Source organism: Thunnus thynnus, chromosome 14 (assembly GCF_963924715.1).
Source record: "Thunnus thynnus chromosome 14, fThuThy2.1, whole genome shotgun sequence".
Taxonomy (NCBI): Eukaryota; Metazoa; Chordata; class Actinopteri; order Scombriformes; family Scombridae; genus Thunnus; species Thunnus thynnus.
The window spans coordinates 13,641,027-13,655,884 of NC_089530.1; the positions used below are offsets into that span (position 1 = coordinate 13,641,027).

General features: G+C 38.3%; 1 protein-coding gene across 4 annotated transcripts in view; it reads right to left on the bottom strand.

Annotated features, from left to right (window-relative positions):
- The window catches only part of mcph1 (microcephalin 1), a 37,043-nt gene extending 23,012 nt beyond the window's left edge, over nucleotides 1-14,031 (bottom strand). For 3 of the 4 annotated variants that reach the window (XM_067609949.1, XM_067609951.1, XM_067609952.1), the window contains exons 1-13: nucleotides 13,941-14,031; nucleotides 12,526-12,661; nucleotides 12,352-12,443; nucleotides 12,129-12,247; nucleotides 11,909-11,993; nucleotides 8,305-8,416; nucleotides 8,088-8,219; nucleotides 7,905-7,985; nucleotides 5,980-7,131; nucleotides 4,868-4,983; nucleotides 1,644-1,678; nucleotides 1,356-1,518; nucleotides 1,179-1,256 (exon numbers count right to left, since the gene is read on the bottom strand). In XM_067609949.1, the coding sequence (XP_067466050.1) occupies nucleotides 1,179-1,256; nucleotides 1,356-1,518; nucleotides 1,644-1,678; nucleotides 4,868-4,983; nucleotides 5,980-7,131; nucleotides 7,905-7,985; nucleotides 8,088-8,219; nucleotides 8,305-8,416; nucleotides 11,909-11,993; nucleotides 12,129-12,247; nucleotides 12,352-12,443; nucleotides 12,526-12,559 (2,199 nt within the window). In that variant the 5' untranslated portion in view covers nucleotides 12,560-12,661; nucleotides 13,941-14,031. Of the gene's footprint in view, nucleotides 1-1,178; nucleotides 1,257-1,355; nucleotides 1,519-1,643; nucleotides 1,679-4,867; nucleotides 4,984-5,979; nucleotides 7,132-7,904; nucleotides 7,986-8,087; nucleotides 8,220-8,304; nucleotides 8,417-11,908; nucleotides 11,994-12,128; nucleotides 12,248-12,351; nucleotides 12,444-12,525; nucleotides 12,662-13,720; nucleotides 13,841-13,940 lie in introns of those variants that run through there. The other variant, XM_067609950.1, reaches the window with a different exon arrangement.
- Between the last annotated feature and the right edge of the window lie 827 nt (nucleotides 14,032-14,858).

A 14,858-nucleotide genomic window follows, 5' to 3' on the forward strand; every position in this document is an offset into this window, starting at 1 on the left:
AAACTGAACAGACGAGGGAAGTACATGGTTTGCCAAATGCTGGATCCATAAGGGTAAAAAAAAAACTGATAAAGGGCTGTGGGGACATAAAAATATTTCGTCTGTCACAACAAAATCCATCATTCAATATCAAGAGGAAATGAGTTGACGTTTGTCTGCATCAAGACCCCATGTATTCCCTCGCAGTGGCAGGAGAGGACAGTGATTCATGAATGACGAGTTCAGGAAGAGGCAACATCCACATTTCACACAGGATGCTTCAGGAAAAACACGCTGACTGAAAATGGATGACTGACAATAAAAATTAGCAGGTTTCCGACCGACTTCCCCTGCTTTGGTTTTACGAGCCTTTATTAGTTAGGGTGTCAAAATGGGATGTAGCAAAGATGATTTGTATAGAGAAAATGAGGGGACAGATTTATCATAAAATTGAAGAAATCTCAACCATCAGTGTAATGGTTCACAAAATGTTTTTGTCTGTATACAAAATCTAAAGTTTTTTTTCATTATAAAATGTTCTTGCGTACTGAAACATAAAAAAGTAGATTACCTCTAACTTAAGCTTGGCACTTGTCCAGGACTAAGTAGTGACAAAGAAAAATGTCCATATATTTACAGGCTTTCTTTTGGCACATTCAGAAACCATTAACCAACTTGCTATTCATAATTCAAAGCTGATCATTATTAAAGAGTTCCATGTATTGATTGACAACTCTCACAAATTACAGGTCCATAGATTTACCCTAATGAAAAACGTAATGAGGTTTTCAGTGAAGTATAATACCGGCAGTATTTGTGTCATGGTCACTCTTTAGAAGCCATTAGACTTTGTGACGACAACGATTGTCACATTGTGCGAGACATACGCCTAAGACACAATATCAATTTTAGGCATTTCAGATTGTGCGCTGAATGCACGGTGAATTGTAGCACTACGATGTAGATAGGAAAAAGAATAAAAAATCAGAGGATCACATGTTTTGAAAATATAGCAAAGTCACAAACTTCTTTTTCACTGAATGTATCTCACAGTGTGATCTAGGACCACCGTTTTCAATTGACGACCAAAGATTTTACCACGTTTCTCTCTCGACTGTCAACTTTCGGCTCAAACAGCCCAAAATCCCACAGTGTAAAGGTGCCTTTACTAGCACTACTACGCACGTTCTGGTACTCACCTGTGCTGCAGGAAACTGGTCTGAGAGTTCATATGGCTCCTCTGGAATCCACTGCCTTTGCTCCAAACACCAGAGAATCTACTCAGGAAAAATCAAAAGATTGTACAATACAATACTCATATCATCAGTTAAAAATAATGTCATGTGAAGGCTTTGAAACATCTACAAAATACCTACCCATTCAAAAGAGAGGATCCAACAGCCACGAGCTATGCCCAAAAGAATATTGAGAGTCCGCCTGGGACCCCCAGACACCACGTGAGTTGTGCTCTCACAAACTCGGTCAACGATCGAGAACCCACCCAGTGTTTTCACCACCTGCATCACCGTGTTCTGCTTCCTATAAGAGGTGAATAACAGAGTAGAAAGCATCAACTGATTAAATAGAACTTGTCACAAATGCATCAAACATGTTGTCAAGTCAAACTGCCTTTAAATGTAATTTTAAATGTTTCAGGTACTTACTCAGTGGGCATGCTTGTCATAACTAATGTTCTCATCTGAAACAAAGATTAAGAGGAACTTGAGACAGGAATCAAAACTTCTCTTAACCAAATGTCTGTTTACTTTAATGGTCCTGGACATTTGAACTAATGTTGTACAAACAAACTGCCATAGATGACTTTATTGTAAAGAAATCTATCACACCATTAAGCAACATGTTCTTGAAGATGCATTAGTGTAGTTCAGTGTTCAATGCTTTCATATCTTATTTATATTTAGGGTGTACTTCTGGGCCTCGCAGTGTGTCAACATCCAAGGAAACCCGCATTGGATTGTGTCAGAAAGTCTGCATATTTATCAGATAATAAATTATCAGTGAGGCAGCTACAGACTAGATTTGGGTTCCTTCCTCCTATAATATAGCATCTCAGTAAAAATGTCTAAAAAACCTGGAAATACAATGCATAATATGTTTCGTTGGGTATTGTTAGCTGGTTTGTTGAATGATAAAGCACTGAACAGGTAAAGGGATCATTATTCAACACGCTGGCAGACCGTGCACTTTCAGTAACCCTGTCGGATAAATAGTTGCACAGAGAACAAAAAGGAAATCAAACATCAAGGCCATGAGTAGGGAAAAACATATTCAGAACCACTGCAACTGAACTGTAAATTTGGAGCCTGATGACTGTTTGCCATCCTGCCACGTACTTTGTCCCCAATAAAACTTGCCGTCATCGACACAAACACCTGAGTAGCGGTTACAAACAGGACCACCGGGCCCTTTCCTGCCAGACACTGATATCTGGCCCCGCAGCTGGAAGTCAGGGGTTAAGGCCTGCTGAACACAGCAGTGCCAAAACAGTGCACCAACCCTGCTAACACCACTCAAACGTCACATTATTCCTGATAAGGAAGTAGGGATGCCAATGAGTTGTTTACTGTCACCCCAGAACTGCTGCTCCACATGTCCTGATAAGTTTCCTTCAGAAAATTGATTACTATTGATATTCCAATTTGCTAAGATCCACAGCAGGGTTATCCACTGTTAACACTACAGGTCAGCCAACAGTGACTAGATTAACTGCTCATTTTGAGGTATTTCAAAACAAGTCAAACAACTCAAAGTATGAGCAGTTACTCTGAAGATGCCTCAAAGGAGACTTTGGTTTATCTTATGCAGAGAACATGTTCTGGCAGCAGCACAAGAAAGCAGGCATTGAAGACTGAGTTGCACATAACAAGTCTTCGACAAAGAGCCGGCGTGAACTGCAGCAGCACGGCCTCTGAGTACAAACGCTCCCAGCAAATGAAGGAATTTTTTTACTCTATGACTTGGTCTCCTTGATGGCAGCTGCTCCGCACGCACTGAAAACGACGCTATTCAGAAAATCAAGGAGAGATGGGGTGGGTTTCTGCGGAAGTTGAGGTCAACTGACGTTGTGAGAGCCAACTGTAAATGGGACCAAGGACCGTAAAAATAACAGATTGAAGCATGTCACGACTGAGGAACAGCTTACATAAACAGTATCTTACATATCAGATAAAATTCTTCATGAACAAGGTCGCAACAACTTCTGACTTACTTTTCAAAGAATCCTACACTTAAAGTGAATTCATGAAAAATTTCAAAAAGTTTAACCTCTAAACCAAAGCTCATCACAAATTTAGGAACTCAATTATTGTTCCTGTGTTGATAAAGTTAAAGAAATCATGAGGTGGACAGAAGAGGTGGAATGTCGATGAACATTTTTAACACCTCCTTTAAAAGATTTTTTAAAAGACATTTACTTTTATGAATAGTCAAGAGTAAAGAAAGAGAGGGTTCGAGAGAGAGAAAAGTGGATGACGTGTAACAATGCTGAAATGTCTCCTGCTGGATTTCCTTCCGGTTACATATCAATTCTCAGACAACTGGGCAACCAGGGGGCTCCTCTACATTTATCATTGAGCTTTTATAACAAACTAAACATGAACAAAATTGTCCTGAATAATTCAATTAATAATTGTATAACTATTATGTATTCTGATCATTTCAGAATGACTTTTTATTTAAGTTTAACAGTTTTCTCATACAATTGCAAATTTGTTTGGCACTGTTTATATCATAACTCAAGCAACATGAGACTTATCATTATTGCAATCTGCACTTTCAACGACTGGTGAACCCTGCAGGTGTGACTTCCCAGTAATTATCACGGATGACTGTTTATCAATGCTGCCAAAATTTGATTTGAACATTCATCTATTATTATGATCTTCACAGAACCCAGAGAATAACTGCAACCTTCCTGTAATCAGGTTACAATAAAGTCAACTTTAAACAGTTCCCCAGGGGATATGATGTAATGTTTGGCTTTTTTCGGCTACGGCTTATTGAGGTTACCAGCGTAACGAAAACAGAGTCCAGGTGCATTTCACAAGCAAGGAAGTTGTACGCTACCATCACAGAGGCAAAACACAGGAAACCCTCAGGACCAGACAGAACCTCTTGGCTGGATGCGTCAAACGCCTACAGATATGGAAGTGTATGACCTTACTGAGGAAATGCTGAAAAAGGAATTACACACACCAGCAGCATGCTACTGATGCTTAGTTTACTTCCTACACCTCTCGCATCAAAGAGAACCATGAATGATAGGATTTTGTCATATCTTCAATGCAGCTGCAGCAGTTTTGGAGCAAGTAATATACAAACTCAAGTACATGAAGACAGTTTAAAGGACACACAGAAAGGCATCTTAACACTTAAAATGTTGGTTTTTTTTTTACAATCTATTAAGTTTTCTAGAGTTTTGTGGTAGAAGGAAGACAAAAGCAAAACACTTTGCAAAGTTCAGACTGGTTGAAACTGAGAATTTCATTAAAATTAGCAAAGTATACCAAAATGTGACCTGTCTCAAAGTAAACTACATATATTTTAACTAAAATACAGCAATAAACAAAGAGTGTATTTTTATTTGAATAAATTCATAGTTAAAATTGTGCAATTTCATGACATAGCTATATCTTTCATTAATGAGTAGGCCTCCCACTGCAAGTTGTTTGCAGGGTTTTCCTTTGTAACACTGTATTACATCTATCATCAAGCATTTTTAAGAAGACTTGCTTTTCTAATTTGGTGTACAGAAAATATGAGGCATTCAGAAAATCCAATCATTATATACGCTTAAAACACCAAATTATAGCAGAGTAAAGTAATTGCACAGTTGGACATTTAGAAACAAAACATGCTGCCTTGTTACCTTTGTCTTGTTGACCATTTTCTGAAGACGCAAGCTGACTTGTTTATTGTGATTCTCCTCGGCTTCAGAGGGGATCTCTGCTAAACCAGCTGCATCTGTATGTTCATTTCCTCTACCTACATTTGCAAAAAAAAAAAGGGAAAACAACTGAAAACAGTGTGTTGGGGTAGAGGGGGGTTGTCAATCAAGCAATCACACAGCAGGCAGTGTTTTTGTTGTGTGCATTCATGTTTATAAATGCTTGAAATACCATCAGACTACGAGATGAGTAACGAGTCATTAATTTAACTAGGATGAAGACGTATATTCAAATATTCAGATCTCATACATTGCTCAAGCACCCTTTCAATTAAATGTTAAAGATACTATGTTTAGTTGTCATGAAATATAATAAATGGTGTCAGAATAATATGGGGACTGACACTAAGCTTAAATTATTAATGTTTTCTGACAGATGAAGACATGTTTCCACCAGTTGGTTTTTCTAAGATGGTGAAACAGGCTTTGATTTTCTATTATGATCTGTTTAGAAAAACATTAAATGCTGATTTTTCGTCTTTAATTCCCTTAATCAATATTCCAAACTTCAGTACTTCCCCTGTTCAGGGTCTTCAGGCTCAGCATGTGTTGGGCATTTGGTGGAGTCTATCACATATTGACAGACAAACAAATGCATAAAGCTTCCAGTTCACTTCACTTCATGTCTTTGGATTACAAGAGAAAACCAGAAACCAGAAGAAACCCATAAAGACATGAAGAAAACAGATCTCTAACTCTGACATGATGCACAGTGAATATATCGGAGGTATGTGAAGTTTAAATACGCCTTTAAAAGAAAAACATACATTCAGAATATTCATATTAAAAAGTCCTTATTCATTTACGTTGATGCTCTTTCTTTATTCTTTTCTTTAAAATGACATCCAGAAATTCACCTTAAGAAAAAAAACTTTTGAAATCACATACATGACCCAGGGATTACAGATATAGCTTGGAAGGTCAAACACATTGAGTAATACTTTGTTGTGTTCACTTCATAATTATGGAGATATCATACAAAACCGGAGTTATCTGGTTCATTGTTATTAAACTCTGGTTCCCTCACTACTCACTTTCCAAAGTGTGAGAAAGGTCATCGACATCAGAGGTTTTCTGCAGCTTCAGTGCTGTGTTATCCTCTGTTATCTTTGTTGATTGCACGGAAGATGCTTTTCTCCGTTTTTGTGGCTCAGTGGTTGTTGAACTGGTGCTTGTAAAGGGTAACGAGCTTTGTCTTCTGCCTTTGACCAGAGATTCTTTATCATCCTGTTGGGGATGACTTTTAGGCTCAGTGTTTGCATCGGACTGCTGATTGCCGGTTTTGACACTTTGACTTTCCTCCAGTTTCCTCTTCTTCATACTCATGGTTTCTGATCCAGTGCTTTCACTTCTTCTTTGTTTTCTTTTCTTTGGGACAGAGCCCAACTCAAAAGGAACCTGAATGTCTCTCTCCACAGGCAGACTAGGCAAAAGAGGTCTTTGTGATTTCTTGTGGTGGTTAGCTGGGGAGAAATAGTCCTCAAACACATCATCAGCTCCATCAGCGGAACCTGAGGCAACACTTTGAGACTCACTGGGCAAAGTGAAAGATCGTACCAGGGCAGAAAGTGATGGTCTGGCTCGTTTGGTAGTTTTCTGTTCCACTTTCTGTAACAGTGAAGCAGTTTCTTTTGACAGTTTAGCAGCAGCATCAGCTAACACAGTTGATGACGAGAGGCAACCAGAAGAGTTCACAGTATCGGGACAATTAGGGGTCTTAGTCTCTGTAACAGATTTTACTGCTTTAATTTTTCGCTTTCCCTTTTCAGATTTGCTAGGCGACTGTTCAGTTTTTTTAACAGCAGGGCTAGAAGATTTGATCTGTGATCGCCTCTTTTCTTTGCATAAGTTCTTGCCCTCGTCAGATCTCCCCTCCTGGTGAGGACTTTCTAATAAACCTACAGATTTGTGTTTCCCTATTAGCTTGTTTCTGATTGATGTCCTCATTGACTTTTTCTGTTTAGTCCCTTCTTTGTCCTCAAAGTCCGGACATTTCAAAGGACTTATAGATCTCTGTTTTGACACATCGTGGCAGGGTGACAGCCAGGGCTTTTCAAAGTCTTTTCCGAGGGGTTGTTCAAGACGGTCATGGTCATTAACATGCAGTTGTGTTCTCCCTTCTTCCTTGTCAGGTGAGTAACCAAGTTCAGCAACAGAAGCACTGGAATCATCATCTGACTGGTCATCTGCATTGAGGAAAAATAATAATAATCAGAATCTCTACAGACAGATGCTGACATTTTTTAAATTAAAATCACTCAGCCACTTCCTGTTCATTGTTCAGGATTCTTAGTGTGTTTTAGCTGGATTTTCAACGGCAGGCAGCTGTTCACACTTCACAAGCTCACACAGGCAGATTGTTCACCACCCACACACTTTGAATTTGTAGGGAGCCTAAATAAACGAGGTTGATGAAGAGAGCTGCTCACATAGCAAACCAAGCAGGATATTTTTCTTAGGAGTTGTCAGAGCAAATGAGGGCTACAACACAAGTAAATAATGCAAATTCAGTAGACAGTCTAAGAGCCAAGTATCTTTAGAGTAGTCAGATTCTTTCAATGCAGCTTTAAAATAGGATGCTTGTAAAAAAATAAATAAATAAGGGAAAAATGAGTCCCAGACACCCCAAAAAATACACAAAATATAAAATCATATATAAGTTGAGCAAAAAAATTGACAAATTAATGCTCACTGTAGCTTTCTGGTCACCAGCTAGATCACTGACAGTCCCTAATTGACATCTTTATTCAGCAATTTGTACTTTCATTACGCATTTTCTAATTATTCAGAAACATATAGCGAGACACTTTGACAAACATTGGCTCTCTTTTTAGACAACTGTATGATATTATCATCCCATGACTACAAATTGAACTTTGGGGCTTTAAAAGATTTTTTTCAACCTTTATTACAATTTCACATTGATCAATAGCAACAAGATCACAAGCAGTTTTCTTACAGAATCGTTTGAAGACAGTTGGTGTGCTACCAAGAGAAGGCTTCAGCCCAGGGGGTGAGGAGGATTCAACCATTTGTGAGGCTGAAAGAAAGTGACATACATGTGAATTGCTGATGTTTCAGAAGTGCTGAAATGTTTTCAGGACCTTGTCAGTTCATCAGTCTCTACACCTGCAGCACATACCTGTGGGTGAGAGGTTTTCCCGTTTTTCTTTCATGTCTTTCAACCTCTGTGCCATATAATCCGACCTTTTCAAAGCGGGGCTATAGACTATTCCGTTCTCTTCATCAATAATGATGGGTGACACATCTGTGACTGTGGAAAAAAAATACTGTGACATGCCAAATTATATTCCTTGGTTCTAAGTAAAAGATTTACAAAACGCCTTTCGATCTCTTACCCAGAGGTTGCTTTGGAGCTAGGTCTTTCATCATCTTATCTAGCTTTTTCCTCATGCGCCTGTCATTTTCAGGAGTCTTCTCTGGAGAATCTTTTGGCAGCATGCAACGATGCTACATGAAAGGAAGTAAATAATAATAGAACAGAGGAGAGCATTTAGTCTTATTTAAGTGTCTGAGTACTACAGAAATGTTTATATTGAAAGACATTGACAACCTCCAGACACCTCATTTAGAGATTATAACAAGATGAGGTTAGACGCACAGTATGTAATTTCTGCCGCTAGGGGTCTCTCAATCAAAACAATAACAAAAGACGGAGTATGATGACAGTGTTTCTCCTATATGCTTTCAACAGCTGTGCTGCTAAATGAACACCACTGCTGAAAATTCACATTGTACATAATAATCACGACGAACGCGAACCACACATCGTGACTAGAGCTAGTGGAGAGAGAATGGGATAGTTTTGCCTCTCCGTCTCTCTCCTCTGCTCTGTGTCTGTTTGCATGAGAGCGGGGCTGAGCTTCACACACACACAGTGGACAGGATGAAAGAGACTTTAAGTTATACTTTACTCGATTTGACTGCGGCTGCTCGTTGCCATTAAGTGCAACAAAATCTGGCAGTAAGGGAGATGGCACGAGCAATGTATCAAACAAGCAGAACATAAATTTAAATACGACGTCTTTGACTTCCAGTAGTCGACTCCCACTCCCTTCTTATCCTCCACTATACAGAGCTCATTATGCTAATAGTGAACTGTTATGAACAAGCTCAAAACGGATGTTCATTGTATGTAATGACTGAGTCTAATTAACTAAATATCTTAAGATAAGTTGAATTCTTATAGACTTTAGGATGACACTAGCTTGCCGCTCCTCTCTACCAGCAGAAGCAGCAGCAGCAGAGGGAGAACAGAGGAGAGGATGAATGATGCCACAGAGCTGTCAACCAGTTTATTTTTAAAGATCTGCAGTCTTTCTAAACAGTAGAGTCTGAGGGCATCAACCATTAATCAGTTCAACAGCATGAAAGGTTATTCTAGAGGTCTTGTCAAAAAGGAGATAAGGTCTGATGTCAGTTAGTCTACATATGAAAAAGATAAACTGGTTGTTACAAACCAGTTTACAATAAACAATAAAGAATAAATATATTCTTTATTGTAGGGATGGTGTAAGCCTGTGTGCTGTACTAGAAAAAAACATGTCGATCTAAATACATAAATTAATTGTCATCTTCACATTTTTGCATTTGTAATAATAAAATTATCAGTTATTGTATTGTATTGGCCACAACAAACACATAATTATCTTGTTTTGAACCTTAGTAACTTACCAGTAGTCTATTATTATCATTATTGTTATCTGTCCCGTAATTCCATAACGGTGCATCTCTAAAAAATAGTGTACATTTTCTGTGTTGGGGCATTTGATTCTTTGACATTTATTACAATTACAGCTATCTGGGCCTCCAGAGCCTTTCTGGTGTAAAAAAGCTCCTGGTTAATCATAATGCACATGACTCTGTGGATGTCTGGAACAATTCTATGGTAGTTTTATGTTATTCCACTGTCAATTTGCGCAAATACAGGTCCTGGCAGTGTGGGCTCTGCGCAAGCACAACAGCATCGCTGCTGGAAAAAATCCTAGGGGAAACACTGGATGATGATGTGAAGTAGCATGGGATCATGGAAGTTGTTGTCTTCATTGTTACACAACCACCATTACCAATTAAAATCTATCTGACGTGACTCAGACAGAAGAAAGGAAGAGAGGCGAAACCATGTTCACAGCCGAAGTATTGTATTTAAGTTATATTCACGTTATGTCATTTCGTTCTAATGAATAATAATGAATAATCTTCTTGGGTTGTTTAGTTCACCTGTATGTTTGCGCTTTACGGGAACAGCTTCGGCAAAAGAACGCACAGCAAACGGCAATGAATAATCGTACTCCGTCACGAGTGAGCGATACAAACAATAGAGTGACTAGCTAGCTAGTTCGTCAAGTTCCTTCCTCACTCTCTGACGTATCATCTGGCAGTGTTTCCTGTGGAACAAGAGGTTTGCCGTGGGGACATTGTGAACGGGGCAATGGGGGACAAGACTACAACTAGATTCATTTTGAGATTATTTCCCATCCTGCTCCTGGTGGAAATTTACAAGAAGAAAAACTGTTGAACAATGGAGCAGAAACAGAAGCCGCTTTTGGCCACAGCTGTCCTTGTGTGAGCAGTGGTTTGTTAAAAAAAAAAAAAAAAACAGCCAAAAATTTAAATTAATTAATTAATTAAGTTATAATTGAACAAAAACAACTGTGAACAGAAACAACAGACACTGCACACTGCTTGTTCCTGTTATTAACTCATTTTCATTTAAATAAATAGATAAATAAATAGATTTCAAAAGGTGTCATCCTGTACTTGAAAAAAGCCTTAAATTTCCAGGTTTTCCCGGATGCGTGGGAAAACAAGGTATTTTTAAAACATTAAAACAGCTACATAGATTATACAGCCACCCACAGGAACCACCTTCAACCACTAACTATCTGGACACACCACTTTCAGCTGCTGGATGTTGGAGGGTTTCTGTTTTTAAACCCTGCAAACTGCATGAAACAGCAGCAGTCTGGATAATTATACAAAGGCAGAAAGTCACAGGTTAACTCCTCCAACTGGCCTGAAATCATGTGTGAAAAGCAGTAAATACACTGCAGACACAGCGGCTGACAGAAAGAGGAGGTCATATTATACAGAGAGATATTAGCTTTTTCTAGGTGAATAAATGTTCACGTGACTTATAAAAAGGGATGCTAAAGGGCAACGAGAAAGCTGAGCTTTCAAGTTTCACTGGAACCATCAAGCACATCATATTTAATTAGGAAAGTAGTTCAAAAACACGCACACAAAGGGCAACCATTTACTGCATACTACCGTTTGAAACTGAGTACAATTAGCTGATAATTAGCCTGATCAGCCACCATCAGTATTTGAGGAGTTTTTTCAGCTGTTACCTTAGTAACTACACAGTTTTCTGCTTCCTGTTTGGTGCTGGAGAGAGCCAGAAACTTCTGATAATATTAAACATGCTCAGACTGAGTTTTATGACCACCTTACGGATGACTGATTGTGGAACGTTTTGTTTTCTTTTGTGATTTTTTTTTCTTTTTCTTTTTTCACCGTGAGGGGCCATCACGGCAAAATCTTACCAGTGGAAACACTGCATCTGGTCTTTCCTGTGTTTTCCTGGAAGTTATAGCAACTAGAAGGGGTAAAGGCGACATAACACTTCTGACAGGTGACTAAATGAAACGGACCGTTACCTTGATCAAAATTACTGATTTCTCTGGTTTTGAACATTGCTGGAAACATCTGGGATAATGTTAGTACACAACTGGAACTCTAACAAAATATATAACATAGGTCTAGTTGTTTTTAGACATTTTAAAGCGGAAAAGTTAGATATTATGTCTTTCAGACCCCAGTCAGCAACCCAAAACCAGCACACTGAATGACTTGACAAACAGTGGTCCAACACTGACTTGCTTAACAAGCTTTAACTTTGAGATCAACATCAAAATCACATGTAAATCTGACTGTACTCACTTTCTTGTTCTTCAACACAGGATTGCTTTCATCATTCAACGCTGGATACAACTCCTCATCCACATGCGCTCCGTCATCATAACATCTGGGCAACATTTCACCAAAAAACAGCCACGTTGAGTCAAGTAACATGTCTCCGAACAATACAAGCAAGCATAAGAAAATCGTAGAATTGTTTAAGTGAAAAAAGCAGATAGCTGGCTCATAGTTTTATTCTTACCTGCCTACCCAAAGAACAGAGACGAGCTTCACGTGACTTTTCTTTGCTTTCCTCCATGTAGCCAGATGACCATTGTTAAAGATGACATGTGTGACTTGTTTATTGAATGTTTTTGATACCTGTAAAGAAAAAGCATTTAGATATATTAAGTATAGATATTCACTGTCTGTAAATGCCGTACAAGTATGATGCACGAGTATGTTTAGGTGTCTTGTGGCTTTACCTGAGCTCCCATTTCTTGTAGCTGCTGAATGAATGCTTTTGAATAGTTTGCTGTTTTGTCAGATGACCACACATCAACATAGGCAACGACATCTGCAGAGACATTGAATCGAGGTGTAAACATAAACCATAACGCTTAAAATTCTGCCATAACTGTATTGCTGATGTACATTACCTTTAAGAACTGAACCATCATTGCTTGTGGTCATTACTGGCCTTGTTGGCTCCAGGATTCACCTCCACAAAACCAATGGCGATATTTTTTGAGATGGAAGATTCACAGTTCACAGGAATTTCACACACTATGGCCCCTTAATAAAGAAAATATGAAATCACTCCCTAGTCCTTCATGCAAACATATCAGTGGGATATTTTTTACTTTATAGAAGTTTAGTCAGTTAAGCAGTTAAAGGACGAGTTCATAATTTTTCAATTCTGTCTTAAAACAACAGTTAGGTAGCTTATATGAACACTGAAAGAGGTTTCCCTCACTGTAATCATCCTCCTGTTCATACTGGCTATTAAAAGATCCCCTTCAAATGCACTTTCACTGTAAGTGATGGAGACCAAAATCCACAGTGTCTCCACCTTGCTTTGCCTTTAAAAGTTTATCTAAAGCTTATATGAGGCTTCAGCAGCCTGAGTTAGTCATATCAAGTGTATATCTGACTCATTAACAGTCTTTTTAGCATAAAATTCCCTTTTTTTTGTTTCCACAGTGTTTCACTGTTGAGCAGTAGTGGAAGTATAGTAACAAAAAGAAGGATTCTGGTACTAAAAAGACTGTAACGTTGAAAGATAACTACTTGATTTGACTAATTTGGACAACTGAGGCTTCATAATAGCTTCAGATAAACTTTTAAATACATTTTTGCACAAAAGGAGGACTGTAGATTTGCATTTTGCTTGAGGATGATTAATATAATTTCTATCAATCAACTAATCAATGTGATCTAAACTGTACAGCTACATGTTTTATCATGTGATACCACAGTACTGTAAACTGACAGTCACAATGAAAACCTGACTGAGACTTAACAACACTGTACTTTAAGAGGACGACAACAGCTGATATGAATAGTTGAATTTCTTCCACTTAATGGTGGTTAATAGATACAAAAAAATCAGTGCCTTCCTACCTCTATCTACTTCTTTAAAATACATTACCTTGGTGTAGTATTTTGTTATACGTCCAATTACAGAAACGTGAACTGTAGTATTAACGCTAGCTAACGTTACGTTTAGCGTTAATTATGAACCGATTAAGTTTTATAGAACAATTTAGTTATGTAACATTAGACAGACGAGATTAGTTACAGTGTTACGTACAATATTCAAGTGATCCAACAGACATTTATATCGTGTATTACCTTGCTAGAACGGCTAATGTTGTTGATGCTATTTTACTGTTAGTTAAAGCTACATTTTGCTGCTAACTAGCGAGCTAACTAACTTGTGGTGTGGCTAAGTTTTAGGTTACCACTTCCGATATGCTGACATATGTATTTTACTTTTTTTTTTTTAACTTGTTGTACAAAGACACGAATACAGTTGTCTGACAGTACTTTTGAGAGACTGCCATATACTTACTTTATGCGGCGTTGAGGTTTAAGTTAATAAGTTTTTAAATCGCGCATTCTCCAACAATAACTGACTACTATGTACATCTTTCGCGCGTGCGATTTGTGATGCAATGCATTCTGGGACGAAAGGCAATCATTGGCTGATAGAGAACAAACGTCATTTCTAATCCGGAAGCGATGGGAAAGGGAGCGATGTAGGGTCCCTAAGAAGAGCCCTAAGGAGTCTATAGTGACTGATGGAACCTTTGCTGTCTCTCAGACAGATAATGGTGTGTTATCTGTAGGCCATGCAGGTCCAAGATATCTAAGAATTTTTAAGACTTCAGAATTTTTAAAGGACGGATTCACAAATTTTCAAGTCTGTCTTAAAACAATAGTCAGATGCCCAAATGCACATTGGAATAGGTTTTTCTTGCCATAATCATTCTTCCTGTTCATTTTGGCCATTGGAAGATCTCTTCATAATGTACTTACAATGTAAGTGATGGGGGACAAAATCAATTAGCCTCCTTCTGTGCAAAGATGTATTTAAAAGTTTATTTGAAGCTAATATGAAGCTTCAGCTGTCCAAATCAGTCAAATCAAGTAGATATCTTTCAACGTTACAGTATTTTTAGTGTCATAGTCCCTCTTTTTGTTAATATACTTCCACTGCAGCTGAACAGGGACACATTGTCTGAGGGAACACAAAGAGGGAATTTGATGCTAAAAAGACTATAAATGTGGCAGATATCTACTTGCTATGACTAACTCATGCTGCTGAAGCCTCATATAAGCTGCAAATAAACTTTTAAATGCATTTTTGCACAAAATGGCTGTGTGGACGCACTGGATTTTGACCCCCATCACTTACATTGAAAGCACATTTGAAGGGGATCTTTTAATAGCCAGTATGAACAGGAGGAATAATTACAACAAGGAAAAC